The sequence below is a fragment of the Perissodus microlepis genome, chromosome 17 (genome assembly GCF_051167445.1).
Source record: "Perissodus microlepis isolate ML-2025 ecotype Zambia chromosome 17, ASM5116744v1, whole genome shotgun sequence".
NCBI lineage: Eukaryota > Metazoa > Chordata > Actinopteri > Cichliformes > Cichlidae > Perissodus > Perissodus microlepis.
In genome coordinates this window covers 25,582,733-25,606,607 of record NC_140477.1, presented here as the reverse complement: position 1 = coordinate 25,606,607, position 23,875 = coordinate 25,582,733, and the positions used below count along the sequence as shown (strand labels likewise).

The 23,875-nt window shown below is 42.1% G+C and overlaps 1 protein-coding gene across 1 annotated transcript; it reads right to left on the bottom strand.

Moving 5' to 3' along the window:
• Positions 1 to 11,342: 11,342 nt before the first annotated feature.
• Positions 11,343 to 15,260, bottom strand: mafaa (MAF bZIP transcription factor Aa). The gene has a single exon (XM_084910921.1). The coding sequence runs from the start codon at positions 14,243 to 14,245 to the stop codon at positions 13,313 to 13,315; it is 933 nt and encodes a 310-aa protein (XP_084767047.1). The 5' UTR covers positions 14,246 to 15,260; the 3' UTR covers positions 11,343 to 13,312.
• Between the last annotated feature and the right edge of the window lie 8,615 nt (positions 15,261 to 23,875).

Genomic DNA, 23,875 nt, shown 5'->3' with positions numbered 1-23,875 from the left:
CTTGTCAAGCACTTTGCATTTTTGAAGGGCTCTATAAATAAAAATAATAACTATTACTATAACTATTATACGGGGGGGTGGGGGGATCAGTTTCTGTTGTGCAATGTTAGGCTGTTTTGTTCCTTTCAATTTCCAGAAATGAGGAGCTGGCCCAGAAGGCAATGATGGGAAGTGAAACTTCCTATCCTCAACACATGGTCAAGCCCAGAGCTGAGTCATTAGAAAAACCCACTTTCTCAAACTGCTCCTCTCAATCTCATCTCATGTAAATGAGATGTGTTTACAGCTCTTCTCTACAGCCAGTTTTAATTGCACTTATTTTTAGTCATTTCAGACAGAAGCATCTGTCAGATCATGCAAAGAAACAGTTTTATCATGGAGATTCAGATTCCCCGGGCATCAGTCAGTGTGCTATAAAAAAAACGCACAGAGCTATTACAATCCGTAGAGACAAAGTGAGAGTTCAAAAGTCAGAACTGAAACAGCAAAATGTATTCACAAAATAACGCTGATCAAACATGATAAAGCAGAAAGACAAATAATTAGCTGATGTCAGTGTTTCTAACTAAAGCAAACTATAAGACACAGCCCACTTCTTCACATTGAGAGAGATATGGATATTACAGTTTTTCTCGATTGGTTTGGCTCATTTCTTGAAACCGAGATGACATTCCCAAAATAACATGGACAAATCTCCAAACCACCTTGCAATTGTTCACAACAGAATGTCATTTTTCATTGGTTTTATCAAATTGCAAATGCTTTAGTACATGTCTCAAGTGACTCTGTGCTTCTTTTCAAATGATTATGTACAAGGAGCTACAGTTAGCACAATGAGCCCACATTTAGCACATTTTCCAAATAAATAGATCTTGGCGATCTAAACTGATTAGTTGATTTTTCAGTGAAATGGTTACTCACTCCAAAACATATCAGCATGGTTTCATTGTGTAAGTCATCATATGCACAATTGTCTGTTCAACTGTCAAAATTAGTCAAAGATATAATACCATGAAAGAATATCTTGGAACATTTGATAAAGTTATGACAGTACTTGACAATCAATCAGGTGAAATTAGAACTAACGAAGGAGCAGTTTCCCACATCTCAGATGACCAATCAAACAGGTTGTTTAGATACCTGACAGGTGTTGTCTATGATTATGACTGCTGCCAAAAGTATATAGACAGAGCTTGGCCCGGGGCCAGTTTCATTTGCAGTGTGAACATGGAAGCACCTCGCCAAGTACAACAGCAACTTCCTGCTCGAGGAAGAGGAGGAAGAAGAAGAGGAAGAGGAGGAGTGAGAATGCGTGGAGGAATAGGGGGAAGAGGCCGAGGAGCACGGAGGCACCATGATGTCCCAGATGAAATCCAGGCCACCCTTATTGACCACGTTATAAACCATCGCCTCACAATGGCAGAGGCAGGTCGCCGAGTGCAGCCTAATGTGCCTCGGTCTACAGTCTCCTCCATCATCCAAACCTTTCACAGGGAAAACAGGTACAGAACTATGCTATTGAACTATTCAGTGTTGGTGTGTGTGTAGGCCTAGAGTACTGTAATATCTTCATGTGATGTTATATGATACTATAAAAATGACAAAGAAAAAAAAATGGAGAAAATACTGTGAATAGTATTCCAGTCACTGTGCAGTGCATCACACTTTTAGTACCATAAAACAGCAGTACAATTACATTGGTAACTCATTTTGTAACAAATTTACAGTGTTGACCTTTGACTTGTATGTCTAGGATTGGACGACAGCCTCAAGTGGGTGGCAGAAGAAAACTTCTAAATGAACAACAAGAACGAGAAATATGCAACATGGTCATTGCAAATAATGCCATCACACTGAGACAGATTCGTAATGCAATCCTGCTAGACAATGTAATGTTCCAAAATATAAACTCTATCAGCATCTCCACAATAGACCGGGTATTGAAGAAACATCAGATGACCATGAAACAGATTTACAGGGTACCATTTGAGAGAAACTCTGACAGAGTGAAAGGGCTGCGGTACCAGTATGTGCATGTAAGTCAACTACTGGTTGTCTATCATTGTAACACTATTACAGTAAGACATGGTTACCACTGTTTTTTTGTTTTGCGTTATCCTTTTTACCTTCAGAATCCAGCTTTGTGTGACTAGAGCATTTTGCCTAGAAATTGTCTTCAGTTTTCCACTCCCTGTTTTTACAGTACTTTAGATCCTCCCTGCAGTATCTGTCTCTACTTGACTGATTAGATATATTTCTATTCTATTGTAGAGAATAATGGCATTAGAAGGCAACGAAACCCCTCACATCCTAGTGTTCGTTGATGAAGCTGGCTTCAACCTGGCCAAAGGTCGAAGGCGTGGCCGTAACATCATTGGCCACCGAGCCACTGTGGATGTCCCAGGCCAGCGAGGAGCAAATATAACAATGTGTGCCGCTATATCAGAAAGAGGTGTGGCCACACACATTCCCAGTTTAGGGCCCTACAATACACAAAAGCTCCTCAATTTTTTGGACCACCTTTATACTGATCTGATCCCAGAAAATGAGAGAGGTGAAGAAGGACCTCAGCTACCACATTATGTCATTGTGTGGGATAATGTGAACTTCCACCGCGGCCCACGCATCAGAACCTGGTTCACCACCCATCCCCGGATGCTAATGGAGTTTCTTCCACCTTACTCTCCTTTCCTAAATCCAATTGAGGAGTTTTTTTCAGCTTGGAGGTGGAGGGTGTATGAGCATCAGGCTCAAGACCAGAGGGCCCTGCTGCATGCAATGGATGCTGCATGTGAGGACATCACAGGGGATCAATGTAGGGGATGGTTGAGACATTCACGCCGTTTCTTCCCTCGCTGCATCCCAAGAGAAAATATCCGTTGCGATGTGGATGAGAATTTATGGCCTGACAGAGAGCAGCGCGTCGATGGCTAGGGGGATGAGGATGGTGGCCAGGAAAGAGAGGGTGACAATGGCGACCACTGAAAATATTACTGTACTATAGTTCTGAAACTTTATTTACAGTATGGTAGGCTAGAGGTTTTTTTTGTTTTTTTTGTTTTTTGTTTGTGTTTATAACTGTTCACATTTACAGAATCCTGTATATGTTTTCTTTTCACAGTATGTTCTCTAATATTAACATTTCTTTGTACGAATAAAAATGTTTACAGTTTCCTTGAGTATGAGTGGTTTATTGGAGGCTGATTTTACTGTAAAATCTTTTAGTTTTATTCATAGTGGTATTCTGTTGCTAGACCTGTGCCTCAGTGACAAAACGTCTAAGCATTTTGACTTGCAGTGCTTAAACAATGCCGAAGGTATAATGCATTTTGGGGGCATTGACTATTTATATGAGAAGGATATTTAGTTTTGACACATGGATAAACTCTTTTGGGAGAGATATGAGCTTTTGCAGGGGATCCATGGTGTTGTGCTAAACCATCCAGGTTATTTTGACAAAAGCACTAAATGAATGCACATGTGCCAAGGCAATTGAGAAGGATCTGTGCTATTTTGACTGTACTGACCTTTTATATGGGAAAGGAATCTGCTTTTGAAGCATGGACGAAGAGTTTGGGGAAAGATATTTGATTTTGCTAGTGAGCTATAATGTTGGGCAGGACTGTAAGACTGTTTGGCCAAATGACCTTATGGTTTTGAGAATGTCATCTCGGTTTCAAGAAATGAGCCAAACCAATCAAGAAAAACTGTAAATGATCATTTTTAATAAAAATCTAAAAACAATATTCAAACGTTTAATATGTTTGGTTGTCTAAACCACAGATGGGACAGTGGCAGTAGTGAAATAGAGGGTACTTGTCATCCATCCACATAGGTTCATAAATATAGTGCTTTTTTTTCTAAATAAAATGCAGTTTTGCTTCAGTTGTTCACTATTTCCCGTGCTACTCCTGCACTGACGGCTGCCAGCTCCACTCTGTGCGTACGGGCAGACACATTACTTCTGAAGACATTCTAACTTCTAAAACATAGTGTTAACTATCAACACTTTATTAGTCTGATGGTCTAAAACTGAGTCTGGTTCTCACAAAGGTATCTGGAAATGGGAATTTTAACTTTAACTTTTTTAACATCATTTAACTTCATTCTTCATTCTTTCATTTGACTTGCTTTTAGTTTCTCATGTTGCATCCAGACACAGTCTCACACACATAAACACACATATGTAGTCACTGGCTGTATCTTTATAACTGTTGTCTTGTCTAAACAGTAACTTTATGTTTGTTCTGGAACAAATTATATCTATTATACATACTTTTATATATACCAAAGCTACGATAATCAACAGGAGTTTCATTCATGGTGGCTGGTCAAATGTTAACACTGATTTTGGCTACACAAGGATAGCAAAGCATCGATTTGCTAAAAAAAAATTGCATGCTTCTTTTTTATCTCGTTATTTTAATTGCGTGCTAAATGAGGTAATGACATTATGTTGACAAGTAGGTAATGTCATTTAAATAACTCTGACCAGCAGTTTCAAAGTCAGGATCAAAGGAATCTAAGTACATTGTCTCTCTGTGTGTGTGTGTGGTGTGTGTCTGTGTGTTTGTGGTGTTTGTGTGCGTGCACACTTTCAGTGTAGGAAGTGAATCTGTGGTGTGGCTGCAGTCCAGTCTGAGTGGAATAATTGATTGCCGATTGACCCTCCACTGCCACTGAGGACAGTCCTCTCCACCGCATTACTGCACAGACTCATCTGGTCAACAGCATGTGTGCATCTTTACAGTGTTGTGTGTGTGTGTGTGTATGCATATGGCACAGCATGTGTGTAATCCCTCTGGCCGCAAACCACAGTACAAACCAGCGGCTACTATCAAAGCTAAAAAGGCCTGAGTGACCTGTGACATATGAAAAATGAAGTCTGAGAGAGAGAGAGAGAGAACAAAAAAATGCTGAATCACACACCCACACAGACACACACAGAGGTGAGGAAGTGAGGCATGAAGGGAAGTGATAGTGGTGGTTTGAGGGATTCAGCAGGAACTCAACCCCTCGTTAAAAGGTTGACTCAGTAAATCGCCTCGTGACCAGCGTCAACAGGAAATAAAATAGCGTGAAGGAAATTCTCCTTAAGTAAATTCCTGGCATCAAATTGTGAGCTGCTGGCCATAAATGTATGAAATAAAAGGCACAGAAACAATACATAAACATAGAATTCGAGCTTATTTGTGATAGTGCAAATGACTTTGATAACAGTTATTCTGTGAGAGTATCTAGAGGTAATTTTGCCTTTGTGGCACATTTTAAAGTCTGTATTTTCCACTTTCAGGTAAAAAAGGAGCTTATTTTCTGCTACTGACACGCTACCCCCACCGCTACCCTGTCAGACATCAGCACATCATCGCAGCCCTCTCATTTATTTGTTTGTTTGTTTGCCAGTTAGTTTATTACTGTATTTTCAAAGCCTAGGACAAGGTTAGATTTGCTGTTTGGGCATATTTTCTCCTGTGATAGCATGTTTGAATTTGTCTACTCAGCATGCAGCATGTCAGTGTGTGTGTGTGTCTCAGTGTGTGTGTTTGTGTGACAGCGTGGAGCCGGTGGAGGCAGGGCACACGCTCAGTCAGGGGTCGCAGCAGAAGCACAGCGCCAACAGTGCCAAATTGCTTTTCCTGGCTGTGTTGGGTGGAGACCACCACCACCTCCACCCCTCATTCACCCATGCTCTGTAGGCGCTCCTGGCCCCAGGTCACTAACTCCATCACCAGATCAGGAGTAATAATTATTAATACCCCATGAGTGTTAACAGTGTGCAGGTGATTTATCAAAAATGTCGATTACATTTTGTGCAGGGTGACAACTTTTTAAAGCTGAACACCTCCCTCGGGAGCACGTCCAACTGGAGCGTGAGCTTGATGGAGGTTGTGTCTGCTAAATGAAAAGAAAGACAGAGGCAGAGATTTTTAATACAAGACAACTCATTTTTAGACTGTTTTAATTTGTCATTAGTTTAGATGCTATTGTTATACAGACAAGAACATATCAGCAGTCATGGTTTGGTTAAAGTTACTGATCTCTGCACCAAGAAAATGCTGTTAGGACCCCACACCAAACAACAAGGTTGGCAGAATCAGCATTTATTAAACATGTAAGAGCTGTAAATAACATCACATTTATCCAAAGAAATGATGTTTTACCTGTTAGGTGTTATCTGTTGGTGGTTTTTACATGTTTGGAAACACTTAATTGAGTTGGCCTAATAAGATTGACTTTGTAAAATGTGAATAAAATGACAGTAAAAGTTTCTCTTGCTTCATGTAGTATTTAAGCAGTTTGCTTCAACAGTTTCAAGAGAGATAGATAGATAGATAGATAGATAGATAGATAGATAGATAGATAGATAGATAGATAGATAGATAGATAGATAGATAGATAGATAGATAGATAGATAGATAGATAGATAGATAGATTTTTTTTTTTGTAAATTAGTCCTTTATTTATCCAGGTAAAAAATCTCATTGAAATTAAAAATCTCATTTCCAAGAGAGACCTGGCAAGGTCAGGTATAGTCAGAAATGTTATATAAGGAGGAGATCTAGCACAATGACTGAAAAGCAAAGACCCAGTTAACAGTCGAAATGGAAAAGTGTTAACCAGTCATGGTATTGTGTTGATGCATGTACTCAGTAGAGGTGCCCATTTGTGAAACTGGTAGTACCAGCAGTACTTTCAGAGGGAATCCGCATTTTGAACCTTATTTTAAAATCACTGTAAAATCACTGGGACTGTACACGGGCAGTTTTCATGTCCCGTGAACATTAAAAGCTATGACTCTGTTCAGTTAGATAAGGGCATTGAAATAATTGTCTGTTAGAACTAAGAGGTTAAGTTGTGGGAATTGCTACTAGATATCTTTCAGCATTAATGGGGCCTCCACAAATATGAAGGGTTAATGAATTGTAATGACCTTGTAACACTTTTTGTACTCCTACAAACTCAAAGGGCTACGAGCCACATTTGAACCATACATTGTGCTCTTCTATAGGTTATTGCCCCACATTTACAACTAATTTAGAATCAGAAGTTAAGCTAACACATCTTTAGACTGTGGGAGGAAGCTGAAGTAACTGGAGGAAAGCCACACAGGGAGAACCTGGAAACTCTACACAGAAGAGTCCCAGCTGGGGTTCGAACCAGGAACCTACTTGCTGTGAGATGACAGCAAATGCAGAGAGGCAGCATTTGGTTTATTCTGCTTCCTTTATTTCTTCGCAGGGTGAAGTTTTAATTTGCACTTGTGGACACAGAGACAACCCGTATTCACTGACTGTGGTTTTTCAGAAAAGCCCTGCGACAGACTGGCGACCTGTCCAGGGTTTTTCCTCCACCCCTCACCCAGTGACAACTGAGACAGAGGCAGGGGGCAGGGTACTCGTGTCTGAATCGGATAAACGATTCATCAAATGGATAGATGGTTTTCACTACAGGATGCTAAACAGTGTTTCCTGAGAACCATTTTCTTTGTGTAAAGAGGGTGTTTTTTTTGTTTTCTTTTAATGAAACACACAAATTCTACTCTTAAATCACTGAACTGTACACACACGGACACACAGTGGCAAGCTTCACAGTGGTGACTCGATGGTCTGGTGGTAGCACTGTTGTCGTACATCAAGGCCTTTACATGCCTTCCCCATGTCTGTGTGTGTATTTCAAGCTGCATGCCTGCTGGGGCAGACTCTCGCCCCTATTGCCTAAGTAGAAGAAAATGAATGGGTGGAATACTCAGCCTCTTTGGGATGTTCCTGTTTGTTGCTATCATGCTACTGACCTGTTACCAAATCATCTTATTAGCCGCAGCACACTCCACACAGTGTTTTACACAACATCCTTTTGCTGACCCTCGCTCTACTTCTTTGAAACATGCTCCTGGGATCAAATTTGTAATTATATGCTTCCAATAATGCTTCAGTTTCTCAGTTTCAACATTTGGTAAGTTGTCTTTGGACTGTCTGGGCCTATAACTGGAGAATTATTCCAGTCTCTTTTCTATTTATGCTTTACACAGCATCTCTTATATTGTGAATTCAGTATTATTTGTGAGGATTTAACAACCAAAATTAGAATATGGTATATCCTCATCCTTTCATTCTCAATGAAAAATGCACTAACTGTGGACTTGTTTTCTTCCCGTAACTGCCAGCAAGTACAGTGGAAACAGCAGAAACCACATTGCAGCTTCATTATGTGTATTCCTGCGATGCTTTAGCACAACCTGGCTGCAGGTTTTCTGTGTGTCAGTTAAGTGTGTCAGTTATCAAATCTGTGAGCCATCAGTTTGTGCAATGTGATCAAAATCTATCTTATAACAATGATAACGTGCTCCTGTAAACAATATGGAACAAATTCTGCAGCTCCAAAGAACATTAATCTCAGTATCTCCTCATGCCTGGAAAGTGAAGGCAACACTTTGAAGACTTCAACAAAGAAACTCTAACAACCTTTCTTGAGCAGAAGAAATGCACATTTAAATTTTTATTACATAGTTTGGTAATTTGACAAATAACCAAATAGCTTTGAGGGTTTCTCCAAACTCTTTAATTAGGACAACAAAAACAAGAGAAATAAATCCTACATATTCTAACATTTTAAGACTTTTTAAATTGAGGAAGAAGACACATTAAATCCCTGAGTTATGAAAATCTAACCTGGAGTTTTCATGGACATGCAAGCAGCGATGCTCCAAACATGCAGCCAATGCATGCAGCAAATCAGATTTGGGCCACTTTGAGTGTGTAATAAGAAGGTAGACTTAATGTCCACTAAGAACAGCAAGAATGCCTGTATGCGATGATGCACTGAGGTCCAAGGTCTCTTCCAGGTTTAATAAAAGAATGAAAAAGAAAACGATGTGTCACAGGCCACAACACCATGAGGTAAAGGTGGTGGAGGCTGCAGCTTTCAGTGTGTTCGTCTGGACTTTCTGTTTATGGTGTGTGTGTGTGTGTGTGTGTGTGTGTGTGTGTGTGTGTGTGTGTGTGTGTGTGTGTGTGTGTGTGTGTGTGTGTGTGTGTGTGTGTGGTTTGTATAACTGTAGGTAAGCTGAGCCAAAGAGACGCTGACTGTGTTGAATCTCGGCAGCAGAGCAGCTCCAGACGCCAGAGACACACTGCACCTCTCTCTCCCTCTCTCTCTCAATTCACTCGCTTTGTTTCTCAGATGCAGCTCAGATGGACTGTGCCTTGATGTATGGAAAGAAAAGCCCACTGAGTAGTCATGGTGATATCTCTCTCTTCCTCATACACACACACAGAGAAAGCACGCCTTCATTCCTCTGCACACTCCCCACAATCCCACTACGTGTGTGTGCGTGTGCGTGTTATAAGCAGAAAATACACTCTGACTCTAGGTGAGGTGACGGCTGTCACGCTGCTCCCTGTTTTCCCTGACTCAGCAAAAACAGGAAGGAGGAGGAGAGTGATGGAGAGGCTGAAAGGTGGCAGAGGATAGGGAGCGAAAAAGGAAAGATGTTAAGAGAAACGCTGGGTTTGAACTGATCGGTGAGAGTTGAAAAAAAGACTGTAAATGAATTCGTTTCTGAATTGGGGAAGCGGAGAAATGATGGACTCTGACATGAGGTACACAGTATATGACAGCAGTGAGAACACGTGTTCAGGTGGAATTTGCAGAAATGACTGTTAAGAATAACTAATGAACTGACAAGTTAGTGTATGAGCGTGCGACAAAATGCGAGCAAGAAGGTTGAATGCTCGTAATTCTATTCATGACGGAAGGTTAAAGTCCTGCGCTGCAAAGAACGGAACAAGTGAAAATAGATTTTAAGCAGTAAGACTCTTCAGAAAGAAAAACTAAGAAGCGCTCCATGTCCCTGTTCAGTCGTTTGACTCACGCACAAAAACACACAACGACTGGGTAACGATTTCTTTCAGGTGCTGTTATGAGCTACAGTGAAATGTGAAGCTATTAGATTTTTACTGTTTTAGGTGTTTGAAATCCAAAAATGACAAAGTGTCACACCTAATGATAAAATTCAATAAATCATAAAGTGTGCGTCCATGCGAACAGGCACAACCGAATGCTTAAAGATGAAGCTGCAGATCCAGATGGGCGATTTTTTTATGCCTCCAGCAATCTACAGGTCTTTACTGTGTGTACACACACACACACACACACACACACACCAGAGAGAGAGAGAGAGAGAGAGTTATGATATGTGTTTGAAGTGAGCCGATACCCAGCGGGCCTGACGGCCGTGTCGCATCAGCACCAACGCGGGCTGGCATGTGTCTAAACCCACGGTGATTCCACCCTGAGAGGAGAAAAGACCATTTAATGCTGCTTAGGGCGCGCGCAAACGTAGGCACGCGCAGACGCATGAACGTACACAAACGTCGTGGACATCCCGGGTATCTGGGAAAGCTGCCCTGTGGACGCGCTCAAAACACAGTGAGTGAGAAAGAGTCGTTGGCGAGGATCAGAGACCCCGGCTTCATCCATCCGTCACCGGCTGAGCAGGAGCGCTTAGGCCCGCTGACAGGCGACCAGAGCCGGTGCAGCAGAGCGGAGGAAAGGAAGAGGGTGGCCTCTCTCAGCCAGTCACTCTCTCTCTCTCTCTCTCTCACACACACACACACACACACACACACACACACACACACACACACACACACACACACACACACACGCACACACACAAAGAATCTGGAAGTCTGGACCCTGATGCAGGAGATAAGAGCAGCTTTCTGCGTCCACAAGGCTCTGCGTGATCGGACAAACCAGAGCAGAGCGGCGCTCCTGAAAAACACCGAAGTGCAATTATGGAACGATTCATAAAAGTTACACGACTGAAATTGTGTAAAACGTTTGCGACTTTACCCTTAAAAATATAAGTAGGTAATAATAATAATAATAATAATAATAATAATAATAGTTCCAGCACGAATATAGTGCCAACTTTGCTTTTATATTATGAGTTTTTCCTCTTTATTTCTTTTTTATTTAAAAAATCATTTATTGTATTTATTTTTTCTTTCTTAATTTCCATTTAATTTTTTAATATTTAATTGTTCAATATTTAATTATCTAACATTTTTTTATTATAGTTTAAGCGGCTATAAATATTTCGACATTGTTATTAAATCGTTCAGCTCTTTTGCTGCTCTTTCGCTAATTAGAGCCTTTGGACACATTTAATAACCCGCAATCGAACATTATTATTTTACAAACACGGACATTGTGACCTGAGAAAAATAAAACCTTGCTAGACTTCTGACCGTTTTATAAATAATTCATAAATCTCTTTTTTTCTTATAGGAAATAAAAGCTGTTGTTAGAGAATGATGGCAGCGGCAGTCACTGGCACGGATTTGGGACAGAACTTTTTATTAAACATTATGAAAACAAGATTCTCAACAACGTTCCACTTTGTATGGTTTTCACTTGTTGACAGTCAGGACACGTTCATTGAATAAATATAGAAATCATATGTACAGATATAAATTTACAGCACTGTGCAGAAGTTGGTTTGCATTTATTCCCCGCGTTCTTTAACTTCACATTTTTTGAAGCTCTTGTTGCTTTCGGTAAATATGAGAAAATTTGAGATTTACACAAAAGACAAAAAAAATCTAATTAAAATAAGAAAGATAGGTGAATAGAATCTGATGTTTGTCTACATACTGGAAATGCTTAATTTGTTAATAATTCGCAAGAATCGACTTGTATTTTATATCTCCCCTTTTTTGGTTCCCATAAAAAGATACAAAATTGGAAGAATCACATTTTTCTCAGTTTTCTCTTCAGCTTGTTGTTGTTTTCCCCTGACATCCTGATCAAACACTTCCAGTCTCTCTCCCTGCACGGTTCGCCCTCCAACAGGTAGTCTGTGCATCGGGCACTTCTGCACAATATTGCACATATATCTATGCAGCAGGAACCAGGGGTTTCTTGTTGACAGAATAATGCATGGAGTTACTCCAAGAACAGGAAGCTCTACCATCAGACTTTTCTATTAGCGCTCATTAAGACTGCAGTTTAAACCCACAGCCCCTGCAAGACGTTTGATTACAATATTAAACGTAAAAAAGGAAAGAAAAAAAAACAAAAAAGAAACCCTAAGTCTTTTTTAATCGTCGGGTTGGTGCATAGAATTTTAGCAGCGAATGCAGTCCATGTAATAACTGAGGGTTTCCCCCTCACAGAATTTACATCCAGGATTTTTTTTTTAATTTATTTTTAAACAGATCAAAAGGTCCTATGAGTAGAAAACAAAATGTCCAGTTTGATCTCTTCTTAGTGCAGTTTAACATTACACATGTTCAGTAGAAGGAGGACGAGGATATCATAGACGATTTGCATGCTGTTACATACAAACATTTGTATTTAAGACATTTCGAAGAATCCAAGCAACAAAAAGCAAGTTGTTGTTTTAAAAAGAGAGAAAGAGAGAGAGGGTAAAATAACACAGGTTACTGCTTTTCTCTACACAGTATGTACAGGTGGAAATAAATACAGTCTAAAATCTGGCTCAGTTAATCTCTTTTTGTCATGTTTTTTTTCTTTTTCTTTTTTAAAACAATAGAAAAATTGATTGAAAATAGCAGTTAAAGACGCATCCAGTTTTTACGCACTACAGCAGATTGTTCTCCATTTTTTTCTCTCCTTGTACCTCTCGGGGTGTAGGATGGAAGAGGGGGTCATTGGCTTTTTATTTTTCCGCATACCCAGGCCTTACTGATGGCAGAGAAAGAGGAGGAACAGGAGATGCGAACCGTGGGCCATGCTTTCCATACACGTGGAAGATTCGGGGAGAGGTTACCATACATGTCCTGCATGCAGGGTTGCAAATGGGGATGGGGGGAGTTGGGATGGGGGATTATTAGACTTGCATTATTGAAAAGTCTCTGCATTACAGGCTCATAAACAGTCTTTCTTCGCCGGTGGTGTATTGCTTCTTCTTTTCAGTTCATTCAGACTTTTCCCCCTTTAAACAGAACACATTTGCCTCGTTTTTAAGACCAACCCCGCTGCTCTCTCTGAGTTAAGACAGTCACGTGTCATATTAGTTCAGTAAGACTCGTGATTAGCTTCTGCTGCACCGGAGGATACACAAATAAAAGTCTACAGGCTAACAGTGATCCCAAGTGCCCACCTGACAGGCTGCGGCATTCTTACAGAAGTTTCGCCTAAACATGTTTAAGACTGAAAATCGCGTCCGTGCACGGCTACTGCTTAAGTCTTGTGAGTGGAGGAAAAAAGTGTAAACAAAATAGAAATGAAGAACAAACGTGAATGAATGTCTGCGTGAGGCGCTACAGGTCAGCAGTCCCTCTCACATGAAGAACTCGGCGTTAGCTTGTTTCCCGGACGAATCTCTCGTGTTCGCGGGTCCACCGGCATTGTAGGTCCGGCTGGCCAGCTTCTCGTACTTCTCCTTGTATAGATCCCTCTCCTTGACCAGGCGCGCCACGTCCTGCTTCAGCTGTTCCACCTGGTTCTGCAGGGTGCACTTTTCGGTCTCCAGCATGTGCCTCTGCTGCACGCGCTTGAAGCGGCAGGACTGCGCGTAGCCGCGGTTCTTGAGCGTGCGCCTCTTCTGCTTCAGGCGGATCACCTCCTCCTTGCTGAAGCCTCGGAGCTGCCGGTTCAGCTCTCGCACTGTCATGCTGACCAACTGCTCGTCCGAGAAGCGATCTTCGAGGCGGGCGTGGTGGCCGTGGTGGTGGTGGTGGTGGTGATGATGCGCTTGGTGATGGTGGGCCGCCGAGGCCGCGGAGAGGTCCTCGCCAACGTACTGCTGCCCGCGGAAACCCTCGTAGGTCTGGTGGTGGTGGTGGTGGTGCGCGTTGCCGATGAGGGCCTCCACCGCGTCCTCCGGCGTCAGGTTGAGCGCCTCCGGGTTGATATGGTGCTGGTAGCTGGGGATCCAGTACAGGTCCTCCAGCTGGGGCTTCCCCCCGGTGCTGTGATTGTTGTTCCCGCCGCTGTTGTTGCTGCTGCCGTTGCTGCTGACGCCGCTGGCGAGGCCCTGGTTCGGCTGCGCGCCCGGGCTCGGGGCGCAGAAGCTGGGCGAAGAAGGCACGGAGGAACAGGGGGTGCTAATCGGGGTGGAGGAGAGGGAGCCGGACGGGAGGCGGTGGCAGTAGCGGTCGGCCTCCGGCGGCTCCTTCTTGACCTCGAACTTCATCAGGTCAAAGTCGTTGACATACTCGATGGCCAGAGGGCTGTTGGGCAGCTCTGCGCTCATGGCGAGGTCGGTGGCCATGTCAGTCCATGCGACGACTCCTGCCCTCACAGCCAAACCGACAGCGGGCAGTCCTCTCGGATACAGATTGTGGAGAGGGATAAAAGGTTGTATGGTGTATAAATAGACACACGCACACGCCCGGTGCGTGGGGCTACTGCAGGGCCAGCAAGCGGGTACAAAACTTATTAAGGTTGTTTGTCCCTAAGTAACTTCTATATATAGTGGCGTGAATATACCTCTGCATGTAAATGAACTTGTACACCTGCCAGTTCGCCTCCGCTCCCTGCTCTTGTTGACAACTTATCCCAGGTCAAATGCACACTTTAATACCAGGAGCCCCCCCGGGGTGCTTGAAACTCGAGCCCAGTGAATTTGGAACCACCAACCTGTCCTGTCCTCGCTTCACCTCTGCAGCCCACTTGCCTCCCTATGATTTACAGTCCTCGGTTCTGCTCGATCGAGTGACAGGAACAGATCTCTTCTCCTCCGCTCTCCGGCCGTGTTAGAAATATTTTCCAAGCATCCCTCCGCGCCTCCCGCTGTTTACAAGTTGATCGCGAGCTCCTATAGGCTGCTGGCTCGAGTCACTGCAGCATGGTCCGGACTTAAAGTTTTTTCTCATACAGTCACATCTAGCAGAGTGGCGCTGGGAGCTGCTCGGGGTTGCGTGTAAAAAATAAATAAATAAAAAAAAATAAAAATAAAGATTTACCAAAAAGTCCCAGGAATCCACAAACCGGTATGGCACGCGTGCGGATGGTTACAGAGCCCGTGGGGTTCAGATGAAGTTGCAAACAGTTCTCTTACTTGCAGGGACAGGAGGAGGCTTGTCCCTGGTTCTTGTGGTCAGTCCATTTATGAATTTAAACAGCCTACTTACAGGCTCGGTCCCCTCGGTGCTGCCCCCCCTCCTCTCTCTCTCTCGCTGGGTCGCACTGTTGACCTTTCTTGTGGAATTTTATACAAAGGTGATAAATTCCAGCTGTTTTGTGTCTGACGGCCCTCACAGAGCTCCTCACAGCAACAACGCAGTGTAACTGAGGCGCTGGAAGGCACTCTGCACTTATAAAGACAGCGTGGCCCCCACGACCCTCCCACACGGAGGTGCGACGGGCCAATGAGGAGGAGCTGGCAGCCGCGCATTTGCATTCTCCTATAAGGGAAGAGCCTCCCAATTGTCTAGCAGCGGCCGGCCGAGGATAGCCGAAAGCAGCCGAAGGGCGGTGGGTGGGGTGGGGGGGACACGAAGGGGAGAACAGGTGCAGCAGATCCCCCCCTCTAGTGACCGAGCAAACGCTACTGCACGGAAGAGCGCACGGAGTAAGAAGAGAACTACCGGAGTTTCTCGGAGGGAAACATGTTTACTCAGAAAGGAGAAAGACTTGTGAGCGAAGCGGTCTGTCATGTAAAGAGGCTGCTGAGAGTCCCAGCAAGGCGAACGACCTCCACCTCTTTCATTTCTGATATCAACATCCTGCAAACATGCAGCAACTTTATGGAGGTCTGTTTCACCCCCTTATAGGTGGGGAGCTCCTGTAATGATACCCGTTTTACACTTTTTACATTTGAGCTTCATGAATGTAAGAAGGTGTGTGTGTTACTGTTTCCCCGGGATCACTGCATCATCTTTTATAGAATTTGACAGCCAGTACTTTTACGGAGTTCATAAATCCAGTACGAATCGATTACAATTCGTGACTATTTCACGAACTGCCTTAAGACCGGGAATATACCCGGTAAAAAAAAAAAAAAAAAATATGGGCCACGTGGAACAACATAGTTCTTAAAAAAGGTAGTAAAAGAAAGGACAAGCAGGAGAAATCCAGCTATACTATGGATTAAGTAGTAGTACAAATAATTTTTTTTTAAAAAAAGCAAAGAGAGAATTTCAAACTGCTACTGGAAAAATAATAATAATTTTTTTTTTTTTAAAAAGTCCAGGTTTAAGTGTGGGAGCGCACATCAAACGCATAAAACAATAAGAAGAATGTATCAGACCCACTGTCCATTTCCAGATCCCGGACACACCACACACATCTAAATCTATCAATCACCGATCGATTTAAGGCCGCGCGCCCCTTTGCCAAAAAGGGAAATCAATCCGCGTTTCCGCAGGTCCAAGAGGAGGCCGCGGAGTATCTGCGCGCGGGGTTAAGTAAGATTGGACAGGCTCCATTTTCATTCGCAATTAAGCACAAATTGCATCATCTCAGCTCATCTCCGCAGATCCACGCATAATTAAACCCTGCGCGCGTCTCCATCTGGGACGCATCAGTCTTTTTTTTGTATTATTAATTCGGCGGGGGTATAACAGCAAGGCTGAGCAGGATGAGATGTCGATAAGCATCATGGGAATAGGACTTAAACGGAGCATCGCTGCACCTGACCCGCTTAGCCTCCTCAGCAGTGGCCGCATCCCAGAGGACCATCTCACCGACACTTGAGTGATACATGTGCGGGAGAAAGTGCCGATCTGCGTGAAAAACAGGTGGCAGTAAGTTTAACTTGGTCAGATGTGAAAAGCAAAACCTTGCACAGCTGCTGAGCTTAACTTCCAGTCCGAAGCGGCCATGAAATACGCGCCCCCTCTGCCTCAAATCTGCTGGCAACGATGAAAAGAAGAGTGTGAGATGAAGGGACGGAAATCATATCAAGGTATTTCAAGTTGAGGTGTGCTAAGTCATTATTAGAGGGTTTAAAAAAAAATCTAATAAGCAGGAGCTGGCCCTCAAACGCCAAGCTAAGCAGTCTGCATAGAAATAGCGCATTTAAGAAGATCTGCTGTGTCCATTCATTGTCAGGGGAAGGGGAGTGTCTGCGGCCGAGGGCTTGAGACATAAATTTTTGAAGTCAGGGTTTTCATTGTGTCTTTGCATACTGGGACTTCGCTGCAAGTGCAGTTCTACCGATTTAAGCAAAATGGACATCAGCAAGGTGGTGGATCTATGAGGATCACTTTGAGCCAAGGTAGCCAGCATCCAGACCAGCTCCGGGAGGTGGCTGAGGGTTATCTGAGGCCTTTGGGGGTTTTGTCACTAATGCCGCTGCAGAGGAATCAGATTTAATTGTGCAAGGAAAGGATATGACACACACGCACACATGCATGAGCATTAAGAGTGACGTTGATAGGGGGCTTACTTTAGACAGCAAGTTTTGCCACATTTCCAAGGCCTGGCATGTATAGAAATCATGTTTGTTCCCCACGGCGATGAAAAGGTCTCAAAGAAGCAGAACAACAATTAGTAACACACATCTGTTTTGCTCTGAATTTCAGCTCAGTGCGAGACTTGACACCATGCCATCACTGAGTCCAGAGACACTCGTAGAAAGACCAAATCACACAACACAACTGTTCCCACCAGCATGCACATTCTTATGGCTGCTGTCCGAACAAGCAAGTGAACTCAGCACACTAAGAAATCCATAGGCGATGATCACAGAAACTTTGGGAAAAGAGAAATCTCTCTAGTTTTCCTGTGGAAGAAATTCAGAAACATTCAGTTTGCGAAATGCATTGTGTGAAAAATGGAAAGACACCAAGGAAAGGAAAGCTAAATTAGGATGAGGTGCTGGTTGGAGAGATGAAGGTGACAGAGTGTCAACTTCAGAGGGAGTTCAGTGCCAGCAAACTGCATTTATTTAAGTAATTTGTTTTTATCAGTTTTGGCTTTTTGTTGTTAAAGTTTAATTATTATACCTAAGAAAATGTAAAATTATTTGAGAGTTAAAGGGGTAAAAGATGTTGAAATTTACTTTATATATTTATACTTTATATAGTTTTCTTATATTGAGTTATGTTTACTTTTGTCTAAACACAGTAAAATTCTGCTCTTGCTTCATTTATAATTTCTACTTTAATATTTAAAGTAAAACAACCAAAAAGAAACATTTCTCTTGTGGCAAATCCAAACACTCATTAGAGTTGTGTGACAGAGAACAAGCATACCATATCTTGTCTGGTTTTCTTTTGTTTTGGTGAGTCGACTTCTTAAATTCTATAGTGACGTTTTTTGGGTGGCGGATACAGGTGACTGTGAAAACCTTCAGCAACAATAACTTGAAGTAATTTTTTTCTGTTTGACTTTATGAGTCTCTCACATCATTGTGCAGGAATTTTGGCCCAATCTTCGTTATAACATTGCTTCAGTTCATTGCGGTTTGTGGGCATTCATTTATGCAAAGCTCTCTAAAGGTCACAGCACAGCATTTCAATCAGGCTGAAGTTTGGACTTTGAGTGATTACAAAACATTCACTCTTTTCTTTTTCGGTCCTTCTTTTGCAGATTTGCCGCTGTATTTGGGATCAGTGTTCTGTTCCATGTTATGGTTTCAACTAAGCTTTGGCTGCTGAACAGATGTCCTCACAATTGACTCTAGAGTATTTTGGTATGCAGAAGCGTTCATAGTCGATTAAATCACTGTAAGTTGCCCAAATATGGTGGCTGCAAAACAAGCCTAAATCATCAAGCCTCCTCCACCGTGTTTGCTGTATGACACGGTGCTGGTATGAAGTGTTTTTGCGGATGTGCTGTGCTATGGTTTGATTTTTGCATTTTGTTCAGGTGCAACTTTGCAATGTAAAGCTGTGCTGCCATGACCTTTTTATCCTGGCAACTTTTCCAAACAAGAGTTCCTAGGAAGAATGGACATCCCAGCATCCCAGCAAATGATTGTAGCAAGATGTTGTCTGCATGCAATTCAATTAAGTTATCTTTATATAGCCCCAAATCACAACAACAGTTGCCTGAATGTGCTTTATTGTAAGGTAAAAACCCTACAATAATACAGAGAAAATCCCAACATTCAGATGATGCCCTATGAGCAAGTGCTTGGCAACAGTGGGAAGGAAAAACTGCCTTTTAACAGGAAGAAACCTCTAGCAGAACCATGTTAATGGTTGTGCCATGTTCATGCATGCTCAATAATCCAGGTAAAGAAATCCCAGAAAGTTGATTCTGTTCATCTGGATGCAGAATTTTGAGTAGAATGAATGTTCATCACTCTTCCAAATGATGTCTTCAGTCTAATCTGACTGCAGGTTTCCCCAAAAGAATAAGCAGTACAGATGGATGAGGATAAATGACAATGATAAATCTCACTAACTTTGATGTAAGGAAATGGAAGCTTTGTTACAAAAGATACAAAAACATTTTTGGACTCTATACATAGTTACTCCCTTCATAAAAAATGTACAATAGTTGATTTTGGATTTGCAATAAAAAGCAAAGATACTTTGATTTACAGGCGTGCCAGTTGCTCTCTGTTAGTCACTCCATCTGCCAGTTTGAGGTTGAAGTTTGCTACCATTAGCTAGTAATTAGAGCTCCACCCTCTTATCTAAATATGCTTAATTCTGTCTCCAAGAAAACAAACACAGCAGAGGCCAAAAAATTGTGTGATGTCACAATGATTACATGATTCCATCTTTTATACAGTTTATAGCGTTGAAACAAGCAACATCTCTGCTCATCCCACCAGAGCTAACACCAATCTAATTCATGTTATGGATATAGTAAATGGACTGATTCTTATATAGCACTTTTTTAAACCCAACAAATGACAAACAAGTACAATTACTTTTGCTTACCACTCAGTTGTCATATCAGTGCATATGTGTATGTGACATTTCACTTTTAATGTCCAGTTTGACTGGATTAGGCACGCCTTTAGCGTACTGTTAGCGTACTGTTCAGGCTGCAGTGCATGTGTTACTGTAGCTCAGGATTCCATGTCTGTCTAAACACATGTATACAATTGCAATATATTTTAATATGTTGTGTATTCATATATTCTGTCCATGTCTCATGATCTATCTGGCTTGTTCCTGTAATCGTACAAGAACAGCCACGCAGCTTTCCTTTTTGACAGCTCAACCTGTCGGTCCATCCAGTGATGATGTTGTTATAGTAACAGGGCATAGAAACTTAAACTAAACAGCAAAACCCCAGAAGAAAAATAAATAGGATTTTTAGAACTCTTGAGCACTTTCTCACAAGCCAGTTCTGTCAAATCTCCAACACACACTCTCACACAAACACACACCCGATGAAGGATCACAGTTGACCTTTCTTTTTGTCTCTTCGAGTCTCCATGGACAGATGATTTCTCTCCCTGTCTTCTCTCCATCTCGTGCGCTTTTACTAAAAATTGAAATATTGATCTTAATTAGAGTTTGCCGAGCTCAGCAGCTCATGTTGAGGGTTTTAGACAAGAAGCAGCAGACATCTGTCTAAGGCACTTACATCTTCAGCGTAAGAGAGCAGCATGGGTGAGGAGGGGGAGGGAGGGGAGGGAGGGAGGGGATGTGTGGTGAGAAGAGAAGAGTGATGGCTCCCTCTCTTCTGCTTTTTCTGAGAAACATGTTAAGCTCTCCATCTCCGCTCGCTGCTGTCAATACCACTGAGAGAGAAGTCAAGTGAAAAGTGACATGCACACACACAACTCAAATACCTATCCTGGCAAAATGTATTCATCACAGTCTGACTGGCAGTTTTGTGGCAATCTGTACATGAGCAAAAGTTTTTAACTTGGTCACATTCATCATCTAAAGGATCTCAACCCCAAGTACGTCCTTGATGAAACAAACAGTGTCCTAAAGAATGCAGTTCTCTTGTCTATTTGAATAGAAATACTTTTAACTGGGCTCAACATTCACTCTCAGTATCCACTAGTGCTGTAAATTTTAAAGTGAGGACCTTTCCAGAGTAGTAAACAACAGACTCACGTTATCGTGTGGATCAGAATAAGTGGTTCTTAAAAAGATGGGCTTAGAGACACTGCAGGTGAGGTAAGTTGGATGGCAAGTAGCAAAATGCATAAAATGAAAACAACTGGATTAAAAATGTTGTATTTTAAAATTTACAGTTTCACTACCGACCACTTCAGGCTGGCATGGACACTTTGATTGATAGATGTACTGCATTAGGCCTCACCTCCGCTAATTTGAATGACTGAATTAGACCTCTCTGCTTGCACCTTTTAATGCATTTATTGGTCCGTTGCTTGGCAAAAATTAGCAGGTATTTCTGTTTGTGCGATACCCTCGTATAATGGATACTGCTTGGTAGCTTAAGAATGCCATCTGCACTGTAATCTGGACACAACCTTGTTAAAGTGAATTGTTAAATGGTGTAATTTTTATGCTTACCATCTTTACATTGTTTCAAACTGTGTGATCAAAGACATTCCTTTGTCTCTGACCACCTCTCCAGCCACTCTGGTGCTGGGGGAGGTTTTATTGTAAGCACATCCTATCTGAAAGATCTGTTTCTTGTGTTGTAAGCTTCCTGCTTTTATGATCCTTTTGGTGAGCAGGACCTGATGGTCCAATTTTATTATGAAGAATTATTTGGAGGAATAAAAAACAAACAAACAACCCCCCAAACAAAAATAAAGAAATAAATCAAGAAAACCAAACTAGACCTGTTGGCTACTGCCATTGGTGGGAAGAGGATTTTAGCACTGTCTCCTTTCTATAGTGTAATCTCTGGTTATGCAGCATGAAGTGCGAAGAGAGAATGTATACAGTGTATAGCAGCGGTCTCCAACCTTTTTTGCGCCACGGACCGGTTTATGCCCGACAATATTTTCACGGACCGGCCTTTAAGGTGTCGCGGATAAATACAAAATAAAACTAGTACTGGTACCGAAAAAAGAAGATTTATTCATAACACACGTGAAAAGACCCAGGAAAACAGAGTTAACGATAAAAACGATAACAAAATAACGCTAAAAACCGATAAAAACCCTGAAAACTATACATTTCACACCTGAGCCTCAACTCTCGCGGCCCGGTACCAAACGACTCACGGACCGGTACCGGGCCGAGGCCTGGGGGATGGGGACCGCTGGTGTATACCGAATTACACCTTGACTGGGTAAAATAGTATTGACTTAATACTGTTGTGTAATCATTAAAAAAATCATTAAAAAAAACATTGTTACATTTTTTTTTAAACAATTTTTGTACAATTACAAATGGTTATTGTAAGGTACTGACATTATTTATTCTAAGTGATGGGTACGAAGCAAAACTAGCTTTGATACACAGAGTTTTCCAATACCTTGTTCTGCCAAACACATCTCACAATATCAGATTTTTAATACAAGAGTTACTGAGTGATTCTTTTATTTTTTATAAAAGATATAGATCTCAAAGTCTATAGAAAATGTGAAATAATGGTATCAATAAAAAGTTGTTGTTTTTTTACTAGTATAAACAACTGTCAACAATATGTGCTGTACTTAAATTGCACATAAAAATGATGACAGTACAGCAGAGCACCAACTGTAGAGCCATCTGTGAGTCAAGGTGGAGGGAAGAGCTTGACTCAAGCAGCAACCTGGCTGCATCCCTGTGAGTGACTTAGTTTGTTGTGGGAAGTTAGACAAGTTGCCACAGCAACAGAAACATACGGTGAGGCTATAGGAAAGTAGTGACTGAAAGAGATTAAAGCTAAACTGGAAGGTGTCCATAACCCTAACTACACATACGCATACTTTTAATGAATTATTCATTTACTTTCAGTATATTGTCACACCCTATGATACAATATAGCCTACTAATTTCCAAAGTTGTTGTCACATCACAAAACTGACAACTCCAGTTCTCCACTCAAAAACTCAGAAATGAGCCACACTTTCACACTTAATAATGGATTGCATTTATATAGCGCTTTTCAAGACCCTCAAAACACTTTACAATTCCACTATTCATTCACTCTCACACACTGCACACACTGGTAGAGGCAAGCTACTGTTGTAGCCACAGCTGCCCTGGGGCAGACTGACAGAAGCGAGGCTGCCATATCGCGCCATCAACCCCTCTGGCCAACACCAGTAGGCAGTAGGTGAAGTGTCTTGCCCAAGGACACAACGACCGAGACTCGAACCGGAAACCTTCCGATTACAAGACGAACTGCCAACTCTTGAGCCACGATCGCCCTCAACCACTTAGGTGACATGTTCCCTTGCTGCCATCAACACAGCCAGAGGGGCTTAATCCCTTATTTAGTTTGTCAAATTAGCAAAGCAGTGTAAACATAGACGTGCGTCATCAAGTCCAGTGACATTCTGTCATGCAGATACTCTCCCAGGATAGATATTCAGTTAGAGGCTTGTTTCATAATAAACTCCATTGTGTTCATCATAACCGGGGAGAGCAGTGAGTACCTGTGCATAAACACTTGTTAAAAGGAACAGCTGACTTTCAGAGGAGCTGCTGTTGAGAATAAAAAAGTTAAAAGTAACACAGTTATAAAAGGATCATGTGAAAAGACACCTAGCCTTGTTTTGCCAAACACATCTCACAATATCAATATCTGATCTGAAAAAGAAGAAGTGCTTAGACATACAATAAAACACTCTTCAATGCCTCTATGTGATTCTTTTCATGTGCTGGATGGAGGCTGTTAGGGCACAAGACATGTATAAATATATGTATGTGATTGTATAGTCACTATCTAGCTGTGTATCAAAGTTGTATTAAGTGTCAAACTACTTTTTTGTTGCCATCACAACTGCAAGGTTAAATAGCACGTTTATGTTGTAAAGAACACACACACACACACGTGTGTGTATTTATATCCTTGTGGGGACATCTCATTGACATAATACTTTCCCCAGCCGCTTACCCTAACCCTAACCATC

Excerpts from the sequence above, each read along its gene's own strand:
- mafaa (XM_084910921.1), bottom strand. The coding sequence starts at position 14,245 with ATGGCCACCGACCTCGCCATGAGCGCAGAGCTGCCCAACAGCCCTCTG.